The 18,787-nt window shown below is 40.2% G+C and overlaps 1 protein-coding gene across 4 annotated transcripts in view; it reads left to right on the forward strand.

The window, feature by feature from the left end:
- Positions 1–18,787, forward strand: part of THADA (THADA, armadillo repeat containing) — a 368,709-nt gene that overhangs the window by 12,717 nt on the left and 337,205 nt on the right. For all 4 annotated transcript variants that reach the window (XM_019516368.1, XM_019516370.1, XM_019516371.1 and 1 more), the window contains exons 6-16: positions 1,418–1,566; positions 1,725–1,757; positions 3,429–3,477; positions 7,016–7,200; positions 7,903–7,997; positions 8,977–9,197; positions 10,143–10,834; positions 11,551–11,702; positions 12,140–12,295; positions 15,414–15,536; positions 16,178–16,301. In XM_019516368.1, the coding sequence (XP_019371913.1) occupies positions 1,418–1,566; positions 1,725–1,757; positions 3,429–3,477; positions 7,016–7,200; positions 7,903–7,997; positions 8,977–9,197; positions 10,143–10,834; positions 11,551–11,702; positions 12,140–12,295; positions 15,414–15,536; positions 16,178–16,301 (1,979 nt within the window). The remainder of the gene's footprint in view (positions 1–1,417; positions 1,567–1,724; positions 1,758–3,428; positions 3,478–7,015; positions 7,201–7,902; positions 7,998–8,976; positions 9,198–10,142; positions 10,835–11,550; positions 11,703–12,139; positions 12,296–15,413; positions 15,537–16,177; positions 16,302–18,787) is intronic.

The following is an 18,787-nucleotide window of genomic DNA, read 5'->3' on the forward strand; positions in this document are numbered from 1 at the left end:
TTTATGGTCTGCAGAGCTGTGTCATGTGGCCTGAGGGGCAGGCAGGGGTGAGGCCCATTGTGGAAATCCGGGGGCTCGGTGTCCTGTTGGCAGTGCATGTTGGGAGCAGGGGGTGAGTGATGGCTGCATTAACTCATGTTGTAGCCCCAGTGCTGCATCTAGCTGTGGCCCATGAGGAGCCCCTACAGTCTCAAACTGGCCCATGGGGCATGTGAGTTTGATATTCTAACTCAACTCCTTGGGAAGCTGTAGGAGAAGGTAATGACCTGTGGTGTAGATATTTGAGTGGATGGTGAGTTTGCACATGCTCTAATAAGTTAAATCCTTTTGTGTCATCTGTTCAAAGACATTAATTTACAGTCTGTGTCCACAATTAGTGAAGATGGGGATTGGAGAAAGTTAGGTCCTTAGCTAAGTGTCTGATTGCATCTGTCCTCAAAATACAAAAAGAAAAATACCATGGGAAAGCTCCTTTGCTGGAATACTATCACGATTGTGGATAGTGTGATAAGAGGATTAGTAGTCCTAGCCTTTTCTCTTTAATTTCCCTTATACTGAGAAAAGTGCTGGATCCAGATACCCTTCTCGCAGCCTGAAGTTTGCAGGCCTTTTGTTTTTGCCTCTGGGTGCATTTTATAACTGAGGCCTCATGTCAAAAGAAATGCAGTGCCGCCTTAAAGAGCTTAAGTAATTACGTTGAATTAAAAAAAAAATACCTGTAAGAATATTCTGTGTTGTATAAAAATACACGTAGAGAAACCTCCCTAGATAGTTCTTCAGCAGTCTGTAATTATCCAATTAATTAATATTGGAATTAAGCTCTGGGAATACAGTAATATTGTGGAATATGATAAAAGACCTGATTCCACAGTTCTTAATAGAGGAAATTCCTTCTTGCTCTCTAGAGTAAAGACTTGAAGGATCAGACACTCTAGAGTACATTTTATCAATGAAGCTTTTAAGACCAGTATGCTGTACGTTGTTTTCCTTGTTTGTTTTACTGTATAAGAGAGCTGAATTTGCTTAACATTTTGGATGAAGACACTAAAGGAAATGTTTGGAGGAGAAAGCCTAGTGGATTTGGTTTCCTTTGAGGTTTTTCAAATGGCATACAACCAAAAACACTTTCACATCTTCTGTTGTGTTTCACACTTGTGTATGATAAGTAACTATATAGAATATTTGCTCAGGGCAGACTTAGATGTTGAGCTATTCTTAGATGTACTTTAATGAAAGTAAGGGTATGGTTGGCATCATATAATAGACATATATGACCAGTATTCTGCTTAAGGAGATTATAGTTTATACTTGTGCAAGGGCCTGTCTTCATGGCTTTTGATTGCAGGATAAACAGTAAGTTTGTCACTAAACCAGCAATTTTGTTTGCAGCAATCTGATGATACTCTTTGTGTTGTAGTTCACTCAATGGCCTTCCTGAACCATTTATGACAGAAGCTGTGCAGAGTTTCATTTGCTGCCTTAAAAAAGAACTTGAAACTACGGACATATACTCATACAGAAAAGTTTTGGACAGTCTTGCTTCCTGTATGGAGAACTTCAGTCTAGGTATGTTTATAGTTTGAATTTAGTTGTGTTTTGAAGCTAACTGTTGCTTCTAAGAGTTTTGGTTTCACCTTTACCTTTTTTTCAGTCAGTTAATTAGGAATGACTTTCTCCTTCTCTTCTGATGTAGTGTCATTGAAATATACTTTCTCTCCTCATAGGTAAAGCAGGCGTTAGCAGCTTATTCAAAGAAGGTATGGTCATGTTATTTATTTAGTAGGCATAATAAAATTAATGTGTTTATATATCTTGGGAATAGCACAAGGCAGGCGTAAAGTGTTAAGAGTGTGGCAGATATGGTTTCAGTTTTAAGACTAGCTGAAAGCAGTGTGCATAAGCCTCGCTCTGACTTTTTTTGGAAAACTACAAGCCAACAGTGGCCACGTTTACACGAGATGCTGATTGCTCAGTTATTACTGTTGAGTCATTTAGTACTTGCATAACCAAGTACTAAATGATTGTGTAGCAACTGGCGTTACTGCACAGTAGCGTCCCTCCATGGTTTCCGGGTGAAACTGACTGCACAGCAGCTCGTTACTATTGTGTGGTAGCTCGTTAGTATTGTGTCACAGTTAGTGCCCCACAACGCTACTGCGCAGTAAGGGTCTCATGTAGTTGCAACCAGTGAAAACAGTTTTTAAACAACTCTAGTTAGTTAACAGGTGTAGTGAGAATCATTTCTATTAGGGTGTTTCTCCATGCTAATGTTTGACACAGTAGTTTCTCATGGTTTTCCTACCCGGGTGCATCTTCCATTTTTAGTCTACTTTGGTGTGTTGCTGTTGCTGTTGGAACCTTTTTGAATCTTTATTTACTGTATTTACTTGAATCTGATTTGCCCCTGAATTTAAGATGACCCCACAATATTTTGTGTATGGAATATTTATAAATTTGGTATAATTTTCCAGGTATAGAATCTAATTATTGGAAGGTTCTCTTAAATTCATCTCCTTCCCACTGATGCAGCAGAGAAAGCAGTGGCTGGGGCATTAGGTGATTGGGGGGGTCAGGTTTCTGCTTCTTCACCTCCTTCCTCTCCCTTCCCATCCTCCCCTTACTGTCAGATTGAGAAGTCCTGAAAACCATCACCTGTGGTTAGCTTCAGTTCAGCTTCTCAGTGGAATTGGAGACCAGGGTATGTTAACTTGGCTTAGGGTGGCACTGCAAATACTCAAGCTGGTACTGCATGTGCTAGCTCTGGAATTGGAAACAGAATAGTCATGTTAGCAAGGCTACGCAAAGATTAAGTAGCTGTGCTTGGAGCAGGACTTACTAGCCCAAGCACAATCTCACATTGGCATCTCTAGAGCTAACTGTTGTAAAAACTCTTAATGGCACTGCCTTTTTCCAAATAGATATAGGTAAGCAAGCTAGTGTGTTCACAGCTAGCTTGGGGTATGTCAGCGTGGTAGTGCACTACGCCATGTTAAACATCCCATTAGCATCTTGTTTGATTAGGCACTTATGGAGATGAAAGGTCTGTTTAAGGCCAGAAGGGTTGGAAGACCCAAGTTATTTCAGATTGTGTTTGGATGAGATCTTTTCCTCTGGCATGCTGCAGATTCCTTGGAAACATTTCTTTACTTTCTTTAACTAGCGCAGGGGTTACACAGACCTGGAAAATTACACATTCCACATTACCTCCTTTTGACCTTCTTTTTAAACACAGCTCTTATGAGACTGTTCTGAAGTTCAAACTTGATTGATTTGTTTTTGCTGGTAATGTTGCTTTAATTTGGCAGGTCATTTTTTGTAATGCATGTATATTTGTAACCGATTTAAATTAAGCTTTCCTTTGTTTAAAAACAGAATGAAATGCTAATATTTTGTTCTTTAAACTATTTTTTGTTAATTGCTTTTGACAGTTCTTCAGTTTCTGCAGAAGTCTTTAATTGAAATTCAGGAAGAAAACAGGCAAGTGACATTAAATGTAAGATATATTTAACCATTTCAATTTCACTGTCTGTGAAAGACAGTTGGGTGCAAACATTTCTTTTAGTAACAATACATGCATTAACAATGGAGAAGTCACAGTGATAAAGTTAATATGCATAGAACTATGCGTTTTTAATGAGTAATGAGTTTCTTATCCCATCATGCAGTATGCTGGACTTTAAAAAAGAGATGGTGGAGGCAGATAACTTAAGACATATCAAAGTTGCTAATTTGAAGGAAAACTTTCTACATTGTAGATTATTAAATCATGGAATTGGGGTTGAACTTTATAGTACATGAGAATACTTGAATCAAGCTATACAGAGAATATACCTAGTGATTGCTTTCTGCTTTTCCTATGAGATTTTTTTTAACTTAGTTTTGATAGGTTTTTCCTGGTTCATTCCTGTAGTATCTGGGTGCCTTCCAGTACTGCATTAAGCAACATGACAAGAATGCTGCATACTCTTTCCCAGGAAGATGTTTTTCTTTTTAATATAAGTATGACTATACAGTTAGAGGAGACAAGGTCATAGAAATGTACCCTGCACTTGGGGTAGCAACTACTGAACATCCTGATAGTTCAATACCCCTTACTTGTGTGGTGTATGCCTGTGTGTTTATTCCACAATGGGTGCATCTACACGTGCAGGTAGGACACAGAATAAACTCTGGCGCAGTTTGTGCCAGAATTAATAGCTCCTGGGCACAGTGTATATACCTGTGCCTGGGACCACAGCAGTTTGAACTGGGGTGGAGCAGCCCTGGGCTGGCAGTAGGCTCAGCCCTGGGTTCTGGGTCATGACTTTGGGTGGCTTTGGGGCTGGCTGGGGCACGAGAGTGCCCAAAGTTTGCTGTGTCGCTAGGTGGCAGGAGACAGTAGAATTTGTCCATTTGTTTTTGTTCAGTTTGTCAGCTCCTTTACATGGACTGTTTTTGAAACAGCTCCTTAATTTTACCCTAGTTAAGCATCCAGTAGATTGAAACCAGTAAATCAATTTTTACTGTGTTTGGTTCTAATGGAGATTGGCAAATCATGCTTTCCTGGGAGCATATAGAGACAATATTTACATAGAATCGTAGAAACATAGAATCGGAAGGGACCTGTAAGATCATCAAGTCCAGTCCCCTGCCATGGACTGGAGGTTATTGGGCTCAGATGAGCTCAACAAGGTGCCTATCCAGCCTCATCTTGAACACCTCCAGGGGGTGTGATTTGCACCACCTTTGCCAGGAGTGTGTTCCAGATTCTGGTTTTACAGAGAAAAAGTTCTTTCTTACATCCAGCCTGAATTTATCCTCTATTAGCTTATGCCCATGGGTCCTTGTTTCCTCCCTTGTGGTGCCTTCCTGAAGAGTTGTGCCCCTAGATCCTGGTGTTCACCTCTGACATACTTGTAGGCAGCTATCAAGTCACCTCTTAGCCTTCTCTTTCTCAGGCTGAACCGGCCCAGTTCCAGGGGTTTCTCCTCATAGGGCCTACCCTCCATGCCCTTGACCATGTGAGTGACCCTTCCTTGTATCCTCTCAAGCTTATTCATATCCTTCTTGAAGTGCAGTGCCCAGAACTAGGCACAGTACTCCAGCTGAGGCCTCACCAGTGCGGAAAAGAAGTGAAAGAGCACCTTCCTGGATCTATTGGCTGCACATTGGCTGATGCACCCAGAGTTTTATTTGCCTTCCTGGCAACCTCATGACACTGCTGGCTAATATTCATCTTCCAGTCTGTTGTGACCGCCAGATCTCATTCAGATGCTGTGCCAGCCAATGGACCACCACCCATCGTGTAGTTGTGGTAAAAGTTCTTCCTACCCAGGTGAAGGACCTTGCACTTATCCCTGTTAAACTTCATCTGATTTCGTTCCAGTCTGTCCAGGTCGTCCTTGATCCTGACCCTATCCTCCAGTGTGTCTGCATTTTCCCACAGCTTGCTATCATCCGAGAACTTAATCACTGCGCTGTCCACCCCATCATCCAAGTCAATGAATGTATTGAAGAGCACAGGTCCAAGTACTGATCTCTGGGGGACCACTGGAGACGGTCCTCCAGGATGAGGCCATCCCATCTCACCAGTTCACAGCTTATGATTGATGGCCTCCTTAATAAATTTTTAAAAGATTTTACCCAGGACTGAGGTCAGACTGACTGGTCTGTAGTTTACAGGGTCATCCTTCTTCCCTTTCTTGAAGATGGGCACCACACTGGCCCTCTTCCAGTCATCTGGCACCACTTCCAAGTTCCACGACTCTGCAAACAGCTTGGCCAGTGGCGCTGCTATAAGCTCAGCCAGTTCTTTCAGGACTCTAGGGTCTAGGACTTTGGGCCCACCAGACTTGAAAACATCCAAGTGTTGCAGGAGATCCCTCACCTGTTCTGGACTGATTTTGTGTAGCTTGTTTTCCCCATGCTCCATGGGCCTCTGGCCAGGTGAACAGCCCTGGTTTGATGTCAGGAATACTGATGCAAAATATGTATTTAGGAGTTCTGCTTTTTCACAGGCATTTGCAGTGGGCTGCCCCTGAGTATTCACTAGGGGGCCCACAGTAGAACATGATTATTTCTTGCTCCCTATGTATCTGAAGGACTTTTTGTTGTCTTTTATTTTGGTTGCCAGCTTGATCTCCATGCTTGCATTAGCCTTTCTTGTCTCATATCGGCAGGGCCTGGCGATACAGGTGTAATCCTCTCTGGTTGCCAAGCCTTTTTTCCAGTGCTTGTATCTTTCTTTTTTCTTTTTCAGCAGCTCGCTAATATCGCTTTTGAGCCAAATGGGTCTCTTGGCTCCTTTCCTGCTTTTCGTCCACATGGGGATGGCCTGTTTTTGAGCTTCCAGATTTGCTTCCTTAAGGAAGAACCACTGTCCCTGAACTCCCAAATCATCCAGTTTCTGGTTGCAGAGGGCCTCTTCAACCAGCCTCCTGAGTTTGCCAAAATCTGCCGTCTTGAAATCCAGGACTTCTGTTCTGCTGACTGGTTTCTCAGTCTTACGGTAGATGGTGAACCTAACCAGGTTGTGATCACTGTCTCCCAGAGTATTACCAATCTTTAGGTTGCCTATGCTGTCCTCTCCTTTGGCCAGCACTAAATTCAGAGTAGCCTTCCCCTAGTAGGCCCTTCCAGTACCTGTGTCAGAAACATGTAGTCTCTCATTGCAAAGAAATTGGCTGACCTGCTGAAGGCGGCTGAGTGATCCTCCCAACATACGTTAGGGTAGTTGAAGTCACCCATGGCAATCATGTCTCTAGGTTAGCTGCCTCGGTTGGTTCTCTGGAGAATGCCCGATCGCTCTCCTCTTCTTGGGAGGGGGAGGCGTGTAGTAGACTCCCACCATCCAGTCTCCTTCTCTTGATCTGCCTTGTATCCTGACACAGAGGGTCTCAAGGGACTCTTCCCTGTTGTCAAACGTGCCCTCTTCCATGTACAGGGCCACACTTCCTCCCTTCTTCCTTCTTGATGGGGTGGGCAGGGGAACAGAAAGTGTAATTGATTTTTCTCTTTTTTTTCTTCCCCTTTTCAGAAAGCTTAGTGGAAATCGTATTGCTCAGACGCAATTGATGCATGATTTATTGATGGCCATTAAAGTTTCAATGATGGTAGTCCAGAAAGTGCAAGAAAATATTCAGGAGAATCTGAAACCTGGGTCTTTTGTTTGTCAAAGTATGCGCAGTTTACTGAAGTGTTTCACAAACTGTTTAATGGATGGTAAGTATCAACAGTATTCAAATTCCATAGACAAATTTTTGCTCAGTAAATACTGTTGTCTTAGTACCAAAATTAAAAGTTGTCTTCATTTTGGACTTTCATTCTTTTAGTTTAAGCCCCTACAAGTTGAGCCAGTAACATTGATGGTTAGTAGTATTGGGTCTTTCGAAAAATAGAATTTATAGTGCACCATTTTGGAGTCTGCATGACTCACAGGAGGGCGCCAAGAGAGATGAAATATATCTGTAAAATAATGTATAGATGACATTGCTATAGCAATAGCTTCATCTTTTTAACAGATGGCCCTGGTGAATATTGTAAAATGTCTTTGTTTATGGAAGACTTGCAATGAAATATACATGCTTCTGATAGCAGAATCCTATATCAGTGTTTAATAAATGAGCATGTTTGTTTTCTTTAGATACATTGCTTTACTGTAAGGTTACAGTGTGAGCATAAATTGCTTTGGCTATACATTTCTACTGAGAGTTTGCAAAGTCGCTTAATGACTGTAGTTGGTCTGTGAGAAAAGATTCAGGAACATAAGAAAATTAAGTTAATGAATAGTTGTAATGTTGTGCAACTATAAATTGTCTAAAAATAAAAAAATGTGCTTACAGTTCTGACAAATAGTTTACATCAAAAGAGCGAACATACAATGAAGAATGTGTTTTGTTTTTCCACCTCCCCCTGTCATTTTAGAAGAAGTACTGCAGACTGTTCAGACTACCTCTGGACTAGCTGTCGTTCTCTTTATTAAGATTCTGTTTGAACCAGTTGAAAAGCTACCTTCTTTGGTAAGTATATTTTCTTAAAATAAAAAGAGGGATTTTTTTATTACTGCCAGTTCTTGTGCACTTGATAGTTCTTTTTTAATTAAATGGGAAAATTGGACCTTCAGCAGTTGGAGAACTTCCTGCAATTCTGACTAGACTTCCTGGGCCACGTGCTTACTATTCGCTTCCAACCTCTTTCGTCTTCAGCTGCCACCAGATCCTTCTCATCAGTTTCTTCTCTCTCTTCATGCCCTGTCCCCCCTCTCCCTTGACTTTTCTTTCCATTTTAATCATTTCCCCCCCTTTCTCCAGCTGCACCTACCTGTAAAAAAATACCATGAGATTAACAGAATTTTCCAGGCAGTGCATCTTTTCATTCTGTGTTCTGCATGCTGTCCCTTCCTTTCTTTCTCCCTTTTTTTTTTAAAGATTGTAAACTGTTTGGGGCAGGGATCATTGTTACAGGCCTCAGCAAAACCAGTCTCTCTTTTTTGGTTGGTTCTTATATACAAGAGCAATAAATATGCATTATAACAAAAACTGTCACCTAAGAGACAAGAATGGAAAGCCTGAACAGCCCCCAAATAGACACCATAAATTCTGGTTGACCTCTACCAGAAAATTTCTTGGTTACTTCCTGTGGAACACAATGCTTTCTACAGTGCTCATTAAGAAAATGAATGCATCATCTCTCTCCTTCATTCTGCGTAGACTGGAGTGTTTGTACTCTAGTTAGTCGTAGTCCTGCCCTTCCTTACCCTGCTCTGCCCTCCTGACATCCTTCAAGGATATATAGTGCCTGTTTTAATTCTATCTCCTCATGATTTTGGCCAGCCCTTGTGGAAGGATGAAGATTTTTGTGTTCTTTTCGCACTTGACACATTGAAATATTAGATAGCTGCATCATGTTAGGAAGAAAAAGAGCCAGTAACAAGTGTGTTGCAACTTTATCCTGCTTTTTGAAGTTTGCAGTAATATAGCTGCTATTTTGCTGTTGCAGGTCAGTGATTTGCTCCTTCGCTCGGTGAAATGTGTGGATGTACCACAGTGGTTTATGGACAGCTGTGGAATTCTGTGTACTGCAGAGGTTTCCGATTCAACTCTCCTCTTCCTTTGTCATGGAGCCTTGGCCATGCTTGAGTGGAAGAATAACAGCATGGGTCAAAATGGAGAGAAATTGCTCTTGGATATTGTGTTGGTTTTGTTATCTCTGAATTCACGGTAAGTCCATTGTAACAGGAAGTTTTGTTAACTCAGTTTCTGACTTCTCTTTCTGCTGCTGAAACTTTATTTTGTACATTAAGAGTATGCTGCAGTCCTTGTCTTTTTCTTAAATTACAAATCACTGTGGTTCAGACTGGCCATTCTTCCTTTGCTTAATAACTGATTCTGAAAAATAAGGTTGATTTCAGAAAATCCAAGTTTCAGCGATGAGTTATGTTTAAAATACAGAGCCTACAAATATGTATATTTGGATGTGCAAAATATGTATAATTGCTGCCTTCTGATTACAGTGGGGCTAACTTTTTATAAGGAACTATTTACTGTCTGTGTGGTCACTATTTCAGTCCTTTTGAAATGTAGATTAAAATATATCGCACATCCATCTACAACCTTCCTACCTTAGAATGCAACTCATTTAATGAGGTTAGATTCAGTGTGTGTGTGTGTGTGTGTGTGTGTGTGTGTGTAGGGGAGGTGGTTTACATGTAAACTGAGTTCAATTTTGATTTTTTTATATTACAGTGAAAAAATTTTGGCTTTTAATTTTTTTAAGTCGTTTTAGAATTTTAAAGCAATTATGTTAAAAAAATTATAAAGTTGCCCAAATGTCAGCCAGTATTAAATCCTTATCAGTTTTGTAAAATGAAGAATTATATGGAATCTTTTAAAATAGTAATGCCTGTTAGATTACTTTCCAGTGTTCAGGGAATTCTAGCTGTGATAAGCTAGAAGATCAGGAGTATTGAGCAGAAAATAGAGTTTTCATCCTGCTTCCAAGTTACACGAACTCAGACTCTCAGGTTTTCCTGTGCTGTCCAGTTAGTGGGAGGTGAAAGAGGTGTATTGTGAGGAATAACTAATGTTTTTGTAGTGTGTTAAAATGTTGAACTATGCAATGGGTGGCTAGTGATGATTTTTTTTTAATTTGTCTTTCCTTTTTAGGTTAAAAGAATCCTGTATGGCTATGTCCTTGTCAAGAATTTTAGCAATTTGGACTAGTTCAGCATTGGACGTCCTTGATTCAAGCTCCCAAAGTCTAAAATACGCTCTTACTGGAAACTCAGACACAATTGAGAAACTGCTAGAGTATGTGTACGCACATTGGGAGCATCCTTTAGATGCTGTTAGACATCAGACTAAACTGATCTTCAGGAATCTCCTCCAGATTCACCAAGCCACCATTAAAGGATCTGTTGTAAAATCAGACCCATTCTTGTCAATGTTGACAGAGAACTTACTAAACCTTGAATGGCATGTGAAAGGGAAATATGCTTCCCTTGGCTGTCTTGTGGAGTGTGTGGGCATTGAAAATATCTTGACAGTGGACAGAACAATTCCAGTGCAGATTTTGGATGTTATGGGTGATCAGTCTCTTGCACCTTATGCAAGTGATCTTTTAGAAACCATGTTTTCACATCATAAGAATCATCTGACAGCTGTATTTCAGGAAAGCACCTGGATTGACCAGTGGCATGAGACATGGGTCTCCCCTCTTCTTCTCATATTGTGTGAAGGGAATCCTGACCAAACTACTTACGTCATTGATTATTATTTACCAAAGTTGCTAAAATGTAATCCAGGCAGTCTGAACTACATGATTAAAATTCTTCAGGCTTCTAGTGATGCTAATGTTGGTAAGAAAATAATTTTCATATTCTTGCCTTTGTACATTTAGATACAGTTTCTGTTCATTTGTCTTGTATGAATGAGTGGGAATGGCAGCGTGAGAAATTCTAGGTTCCTGATTTTTTTCGGCATTGTTGAGTAGAATTCAGTGGTGGCTGTCCTGTATACCTAAAGGCTCCTTTCCTTAGTTTTCTCTTCATATGTGTAAAGTAATTATATCAAAGTAATATTTTAGCTTTTGTTGCATCCATTTTGAAATAATGCTTGCTTAATACTTTCCTTATTTATCAATTTGTAGGTTAAAGCAAGTGTATGAATGTAAGCTACAGTATTATCTGTGTTGCAAATATTTCTTATTAGCACTTGTACCATTAGTATACAAGAAATTAATTAACCTAAGTAGTTCAGTTTTCTTAAGCTAAGTCATTTGGTTTTTGTTTGTGGGCCATAATTATAAGTTTATGATTGAGTTGTGATGGAGTAATTGTTAAGCAGTGTCTTGTGAATCACCACTGGCTTTTTTAATCCTTTTTGGTGTTCTTGCAATGAAACATTTTGGGAATTGAACTGAGGATTGTAGTTGGATACGTGAGAGAATCTTTCTCTCAGAGGGTAGTTTCCACATGGGAAGGGGTGAGGACTTTTGTTCCAGCTGCGTTTTAAGTTTTTGTTACAATGGGTAAAAACAAAGTCCACTTACTCTTTTTTTTTTTTTTTTTATTAGGGTCTTGGAATACAAGAGGAGCTCTTGGAGCCTTGATGGCATGTCTAAGAACAGCTCGGGCTTATGGACACTTACAATTTGCAGATGTCATGAGGGATGGTCTTGTGTCTGTTGGATGTATCAAACAAGGTTTAGTTCATCAACATGTTCAGGTAGGGGGACTGATATCACTGGGTACCTATACATGTGACTGCTGTCTAATTGGCACGCATTGGAGCAGACTCAGTTAATTGAGCACACATTGGAGCAGACTTGATTAATCGAGCACACGATTAATCGAGTCTGCTGGAGCGTGCTAATTAGCATGCTCCACCAGTCTCTGTGTCACGTGTATTCAGTGTCCCCATGTTTCAAAATGGCGCCCCTGCCACCATTTTGAAGTGCAGGATGCTGAATACATGTGATTTTGCGGGCACTTTTATTTGAGCCGCTCTCAGAGATGCTCTAATTTAAGTGTCCACCCTAGAGCACGTGTATAGATGCCCATTATGCTTAACTCCTCAAACACTGTTTTTAATATTCTTATGGAAGCTGATTATGGAAGTTAAATATCATGAAGTTGACAGTTCACTTCCGAATGTTTTTATAGGTTCGCATAGATGCCTTAGGTTTGCTTTGTGAAACCCATCGCAGCACAGAAATCGTGTCCGTGGAAGAGATGCAGCTAGTACATTTTTTTATTACGTATAATTTAAACAGTCAGTCTCCTGCAGTGAGGCAGCAGATTTGTTCTCTACTGAAAAAGGTAATCTTCAAACGTAAACAAAATGCAGTAAAATCTGTGTATTTATTATTTCAGAAAATAAGCTGCTGAGCACGTTAATAATTTATTTTTTGCCATAGCACTAGGATTTTGCTTTACCATAGCACTAGGAAACTGTAGTTGTGGACCCTGTTGTGCTAAGAGCTGTGTAATACAGGAAGAAAAAGATCCTTGTTCTTAAGAGTTTATAATCCTAACTAAGAAGAGGCAACAGGTGGATGCAGGTAGACTAGCGTGCCTGGCTGCTGTTGAGCTTTTTCTTTTTTTGTAGACATGGTTGCAAAGCATAATTTGACAGATGGATGTTTATGGGGAAATGCCTCCTAACCCTGAAAAGCAGTTTGGAAGAGAATGCAAGAGTGCTTTGAAAATTTATCGAGTGGATGATCAAGACTTGACATTACTGGCTGAAGACAGGAGTCACATTTGAGAGTGAATAAAAGAGGATAGCTAATTCCTGACTAGAAGGTCTTGCCCCTCCACTCAGGGTCAGAATGATTGCCATATTTGGGGTCAGTAAGGAATTTTACCCCATAGTCAGATGGACTATGGGGGTATTTGCCTTCCTCTATTGGTGGGCATTGCCCTCTATCCCAGATATCATGAGCATATATTGCCAATGTTTTGTTGAAGCAGGACATTGGCTGTCATACTTCTTCAGCTTTACCTGTAGCAAGTTGGAATGTTAGGTCTGTTTTGTCGGGATTGATGGTGTAGATTATGGATTGTATTGTATGGTTTGGATAGGGATGATCCTGCTTCAGGCAGGGGGTTGAACTGATGACTTCTGGAGGTCCCTTCCAGAACTTCTCTAATTCCATGATAGGGAAAGACTTTGAGGTATCTAAAGGATAAAAACAGGTAGCTTATTTCAGGTGATGGAGAAGAAGAGCTGTAGTGGGTGATTTGGTCAAAAAAAAGAGAGAATGATCTTGGCAGCAATCATCTGTGTGGCTGTAAGTAGAGTAGAACTGTGTTTGTCAAGCCACAGAATCAGAGCCATAGTTAAGAGTTTGACTAATGAGAACCTGGATGACAATTTTACCAGAAGTACACATAAGGTATGCTTATCTTAGGCATTGCACAAGAGAATCTGCAAGTTTGGGTAGCTTAGTTGTGAGAACTACAAAATAATTCTGACACAGGTGACACCCAGATCATCTGTATGAGGGTGATGACTAATCATGGTGTTTGTGCACTTCATGGTATCTTTGGGAAGATGAGGTATAAGAAGATTTTAAAAGTTATTTTATCCAGTTTAAGCATGAGCTAATTTAGACATCCACCAGGAGATGAAAAGAGAGACTGCTGAGGTTTTTTTTAGCTCACAAAAGGAGTTAGGTCTCACATGGAGAATATTTGTCAGCTGTCATCACAGAAAGAGTAGTTGAATGTGTTTTGCCAGTAAGGTTTGCACGGGAATTGAACAGAGAAGGAGGAAAGAAAAGGATTCTTTTGGAACCCACACGGAGTTGGAGATGGGATGAGGAGGATCCTCTGAAGGGCATGAATGAATGACAAGTTAGATATGTGAGAGGAGAGCCAAAAGAGGACAGAGATGTGGAGAGCAAGAGTTGTAGAAGACAAGCATGGTTGACAAGGATGAGGACTGATTATTGGTTATGAGCTTTGTCTAGGAACATGTTCTTTCAGAACACTTTCAAAGTGTTTTTAGTGAAGTACACTGGGCAGAAGCTGGATTGAAGAGGGGTCCAGACACAGTGGTTGTTGAAGAGGCAAATGGTGTCTGTGGTCTGGTTTCAAGATGGACAAAATCACTTTTTTTTGTGATTTGTGAAGAGTCAGAGCAAAGAGTCTAAGAAAAATAATAAGGGAGGAAGACTAGAGGGGGCAGGAGGGAGCTTGGGACAGGGATGGATGGCGTGACTGTGGCAAGTGGAAGAGGAAAAACAGATGCATAGCACTGGGGAGGGAAAAGAGGAAGGTAATTTATCTAGTCAGTTTTCTGGTCCAAGACAGTGGGAACATCCTTTCGCAGATGGAGAAGTGGAGATAGGAAGACCATCTGGGTTTGAGGAATGAGACAAGAGAGGCTGAGATAGCAAGTGTGGTATTCAGCTAAGATGCAATAATAGAATAGTCTAACAATAACGAAGATGGTTGAACTTAAAAAACACATTTTAGTAGCAGAAGGCATCCTTGTCATGATTTGAATCACACAGAGATCCAGCAGTTAATGGGCTTTTTGTCAAGTGTGTTGATCTAGGGCTCCAAGGTGAATGAGGAGATGAGGGTGAGGAAACATGCAGCTTAATAGGTTGGTGGGGTGGGGTCATCCACATGCATCAGAAACCACTGAGGATAAGTGTGTAAGGTATGGCAGGATAATGTGGAGGAGTTGGATGAAGAGGTAAATGAGTAGCGGATGTGGGAGAGGACCAACTTGGAAGCAGCAGACTAGGGAGGAGAAGCTCAGTACCTCACCCTTAGGCAATAGCCAACGAAAACTGATGCCTCCCTGAACAAGTTATTCTATAAGGTGCCACTTTGCCCTGCCTTCTGCCTAACATCAGACTAAAACAGCTAGCTGTCTCTCTCACCACTACCATAGTTTGTGATCCATGCTAGAGAATTCAAGAGAGTGGCTTCTCAAAGACAAGCACTGCTGCAGAGGTGGGGTCAGACAAAAGGAACCAGGTCCTAGGGAGGCCACAAGCTGCAGGGGAGGCAGTTATGGAAAAGTGGTGTAGGTCTGTGATCTTCTTAGTGAAGAAATGGGCATTCTGGAGAATTCAGGAGCGTGGATGAGAGGCATAAGATTAGGGGTGGAAGTAGGATTGGAGGTAAAGAGGTTAGGGACAGGAGAGGTTGCTGGAGGAGGGAAGGTGAGGAGCAAAACATGGTTTTGAGTTCTGGGTTTGTGTTGGAAGGGAGAAGATATCAGGGAGGGCAGAAAAGCAGAGGATTGAAGAATGTGGTCAGGAGTCTTATAACACGTGTAATTGTTACAGAGGCCACAGGCACTGATCCCTTGAAACTGTAAGCAGCTGTACCTGCAGATGATCTCAGTCTCTCTTTTTAAACATTGATTTCATTCTGTGCATCTCATCAACTGTTTTCTTGCGTGTCTTTTTAAAAGTTGTTTTGTAGGATACAAGAAAGTTCCCAGCTGCTTTATAAATTGGAGCAAAATAAAACCAAGCAAGAGTCAGTTAAAGAATTGGCAAAATTGGATCCTTATTGTACTTTACAGCAATATAAAGTAAGTACTAGAGCTGGTAAAAATACTACTGCTGCTACTACTACTACTAGAACACTTTATAAATAACCCCTGATTACTACTTGAAACACGCCACAGGGTGCTAAAAAGTTGCATATAAAATAAAGGAAACAAGCAACTCATCTTCTGCTGTAGGCTAGAATGAGGACCCTCCTGACTTCTGCCTGCCCCCATATGTATTCTCCAGAACATGTTGCCTGTTGATAAGAGAAAGCTTATAGAGAATGACTTACAGAATTGACAGACTGAGTTTGAAGGATTTTGTACTTGTCTTTCCTCTGATTTTCTGTTTAGGGTCCTGTAATAACCTCTTATTTTTATTATTGTTATGTTAGGCTGTTCCTAATTTTACCTGCTTTGCTAATGACTATAATTTTGTTTGAGTGCAAAGGAATTCTTTTCTTCTCCTCTGATCCTGGAAAATAAAAGAAGCTACTACAGAGAGACTTGCTAGTTAGTGGCTTTGGGGAAAGACTTTATTTTTCTTATTTTTATTTTTTTTAGTGACTTGTAACCTTACAGGTATGAGTGGTGTCTTGAATCAAAGCTTTGCTGTATCAAGTTTTGCAAATTTACTTGCATGTTGCACACAATCTATTCAAATTCTCTTCTCTAATCTTCAGGATTTCGTATCATCTGTATGTGACAGACTTTTTGAAGCCCTGTTTCCTGGATCATCTCATTCAACCAGATTTTCTGCATTAACTATTTTGGGATCGATAGCTGAAATATTTTCTGTTCCAAATGGTGAGAGATCTCATTTATGTGATGGAATTGAGGAGGATTAAATCAGGGTCTTTCTCTGTTAACTAATTATTTTCTCACCCAAATATATCAGTTCCCCAACACCTGATTTCTGTGACATTTAAGGTATAATTTGTTATGTTGTTCTTTCCTACAAGAAAATGACAGTTCTTGTAGAATAAGAAAACATAGTTTTGGAATAACAGTAAATGGTTAGGGGATGCAAAGTACAGACTTCATATAATATGAGTAGTTTAATGCACGGAACTTTTCTGTTTTGAGCATGAATTTCAATAAAGTTTTTAGGCTCCCTGCTTCTTCCCCCAATCAGTGTTTTGCTACCTCTTCTGTAGCTCATTGTCTGAAAGTCCCTGAAATAAAAATACTATTAAATATATCTTTGGCATAAAATTTCAATGTACTATGTTACATATGCACCTCAAATTTTGATACAGAGCTGTTTCTGGGCTTGAAATGCAAAAATTCAAATTAGGATTCAACCTTTACTAGGGGTCGCATCTGTAATCTATTCTTCCCTAATACCCTCTTTTTTTAAAATCAGTCCATCTTTTAATTTTAAACCTATCACAGTAGATGTACTGAGAGTTTGATTTTTTTTTTGTAGTATGTAGGTGCCTTCTTCAGTGTAATTTATCAGGGTGCAGTATAAATACAAAATAATATAGGATTGTATACCATTTACACAAAAGATTTAGCGATATTCTTGCAAAAGTTTTGTAACTATTCAACCTGAGTTAGTCTGTAGAAACATTAAGAAGTTCTAGTTTTATATGAATAAATTACCAGGTTAATATGTAATCTATTTTAACTTGCCCATTTCTATGGTATCTAGAGACCAACAGAATTCCATTAACTAATTAATTAATTTATAACCCAAGCCTGAGATCCTGACTCCACCTGAGTAATAGCTTTCTCCATGAGAAGCTCTGTTGACTTCATTGTTCTTGTTTCATAGCAGCCTGTTTCTTGAACCATTTTTTTCCCCCTGCAGTGTCAAAGTTAAAAAATAAACATTTTTTAGTAAAAGAGAATGTAACATTGCTAGCCAGGCTGCTTCCTGAACAAAAAAGTCTCTTTGGTGGCACGTAAAGGAGACCAAAATATTGACACACTATTGGAAACGTGTACCTACAGAAGATGAGATTTGAATGCAGTTGGATGATAGTGGGTTTTCAAAGTACTGAGAACAAGAGGGGAGGGAGGAGGTGTTTTAATTAGGTAATTACTAATTAATGATTATTCTGATGCTGATAACTGTTAGAATAATAAAACTATATTTCCCTCGGTATTAGAATTATTTTAACATTCTGAAGTATTTATTTTTGTAATCTGTTTTATGGTGTTTGTAACCAGTAAACATTATGTTTAGATTGTGTAAATAGCTTAAATACAAGATGCTTTCACCTCATAAATTGGAAGGATTATGTGGAAGAAGCTAGACATCATTCGTTACTTTTGGTTTTGAACTAAGGGAAAATTGCTCATGCTATGATTTTCTCTTCCACCAAAACCTCTGTTTTTAAGTTATGAATGCATTAATCTTATTTTCCTAAGGCTATTTTATGAACATAGTGGGAGTTGCAGTAGAGGCCTGCACAATTCAGAAACTAGGCATTACTTCTAGAAGGACTGTGTTAGGAATGTAGCTAGAATAATCTTTTGTGTAATGTTGTATTCTTCAAAATGACAGGTACCTCTTGCGTTTGTATCTCTGTTCTTGACAACTCCAAGAGGGCATAAATCATGTATGGACTTGGCAGAATTAGATTTTTATTTATTTTTTTATTTGAACCAGTTTAAACCAATTTTTATTTTAAGCATTTATTTAGATTTTTATCCAGTGAAATTTTTAGGATTTGTGTGAAATTAGAGGTGGGTTTTTTATTTTATCAATTTAGCACATGCATGTGTGGTGGTTGGGGGCTGTGCTGTAAGATTGTGCTAGGAGCAGGGGTTGGAGGGGCACGGCGGGTAGTGCCCAGGAGCTCGGTGCCGCTGGCTGCTTGCTCTGCCTAGCCAGGGCAGGAGCCAAACTCTTGGTCCCCTACCCTAATCACGCAGGGGCAAGGGCAGGCTCTACGGAAATTTGGCCTTCTTTGCCCCAGCTGGGACCTGGGTGGAGCGAATATATGGTGGCACTGGACTCCGCAGTGCTACCAGCCCTGGCGCTCCAGCCCCCCTCCCAGCACAGTCTTGCCAGCACGGTCCCCACCTCCTGCAGTGGTCACCATATGTGTGCATGTGCAGCATGTGTGCGCACGTGTGTGCCTGCTTGCAGTATCCCCTGCCCCAGATTTCCTTACCTTCTTTCTGGATTCATTTTTAAGTCTCTTTTATGTAACTGTCAGTGATTACTGGTGGAAATATTTTTCCGTCAGTCTGAGTGTCAGGTGAAATCAATGTGTCAACGTCTATTGATCAAAAATCAAATCTTGCCAAGCCTAGTGATCTACCATGCCCCAAGGTCC

This window comes from Gavialis gangeticus, unplaced genomic scaffold (genome assembly GCF_001723915.1).
Source record: "Gavialis gangeticus isolate Ggan-Ray unplaced genomic scaffold, GavGan_comp1, whole genome shotgun sequence".
NCBI classification, from domain to species: Eukaryota; Metazoa; Chordata; order Crocodylia; family Gavialidae; genus Gavialis; species Gavialis gangeticus.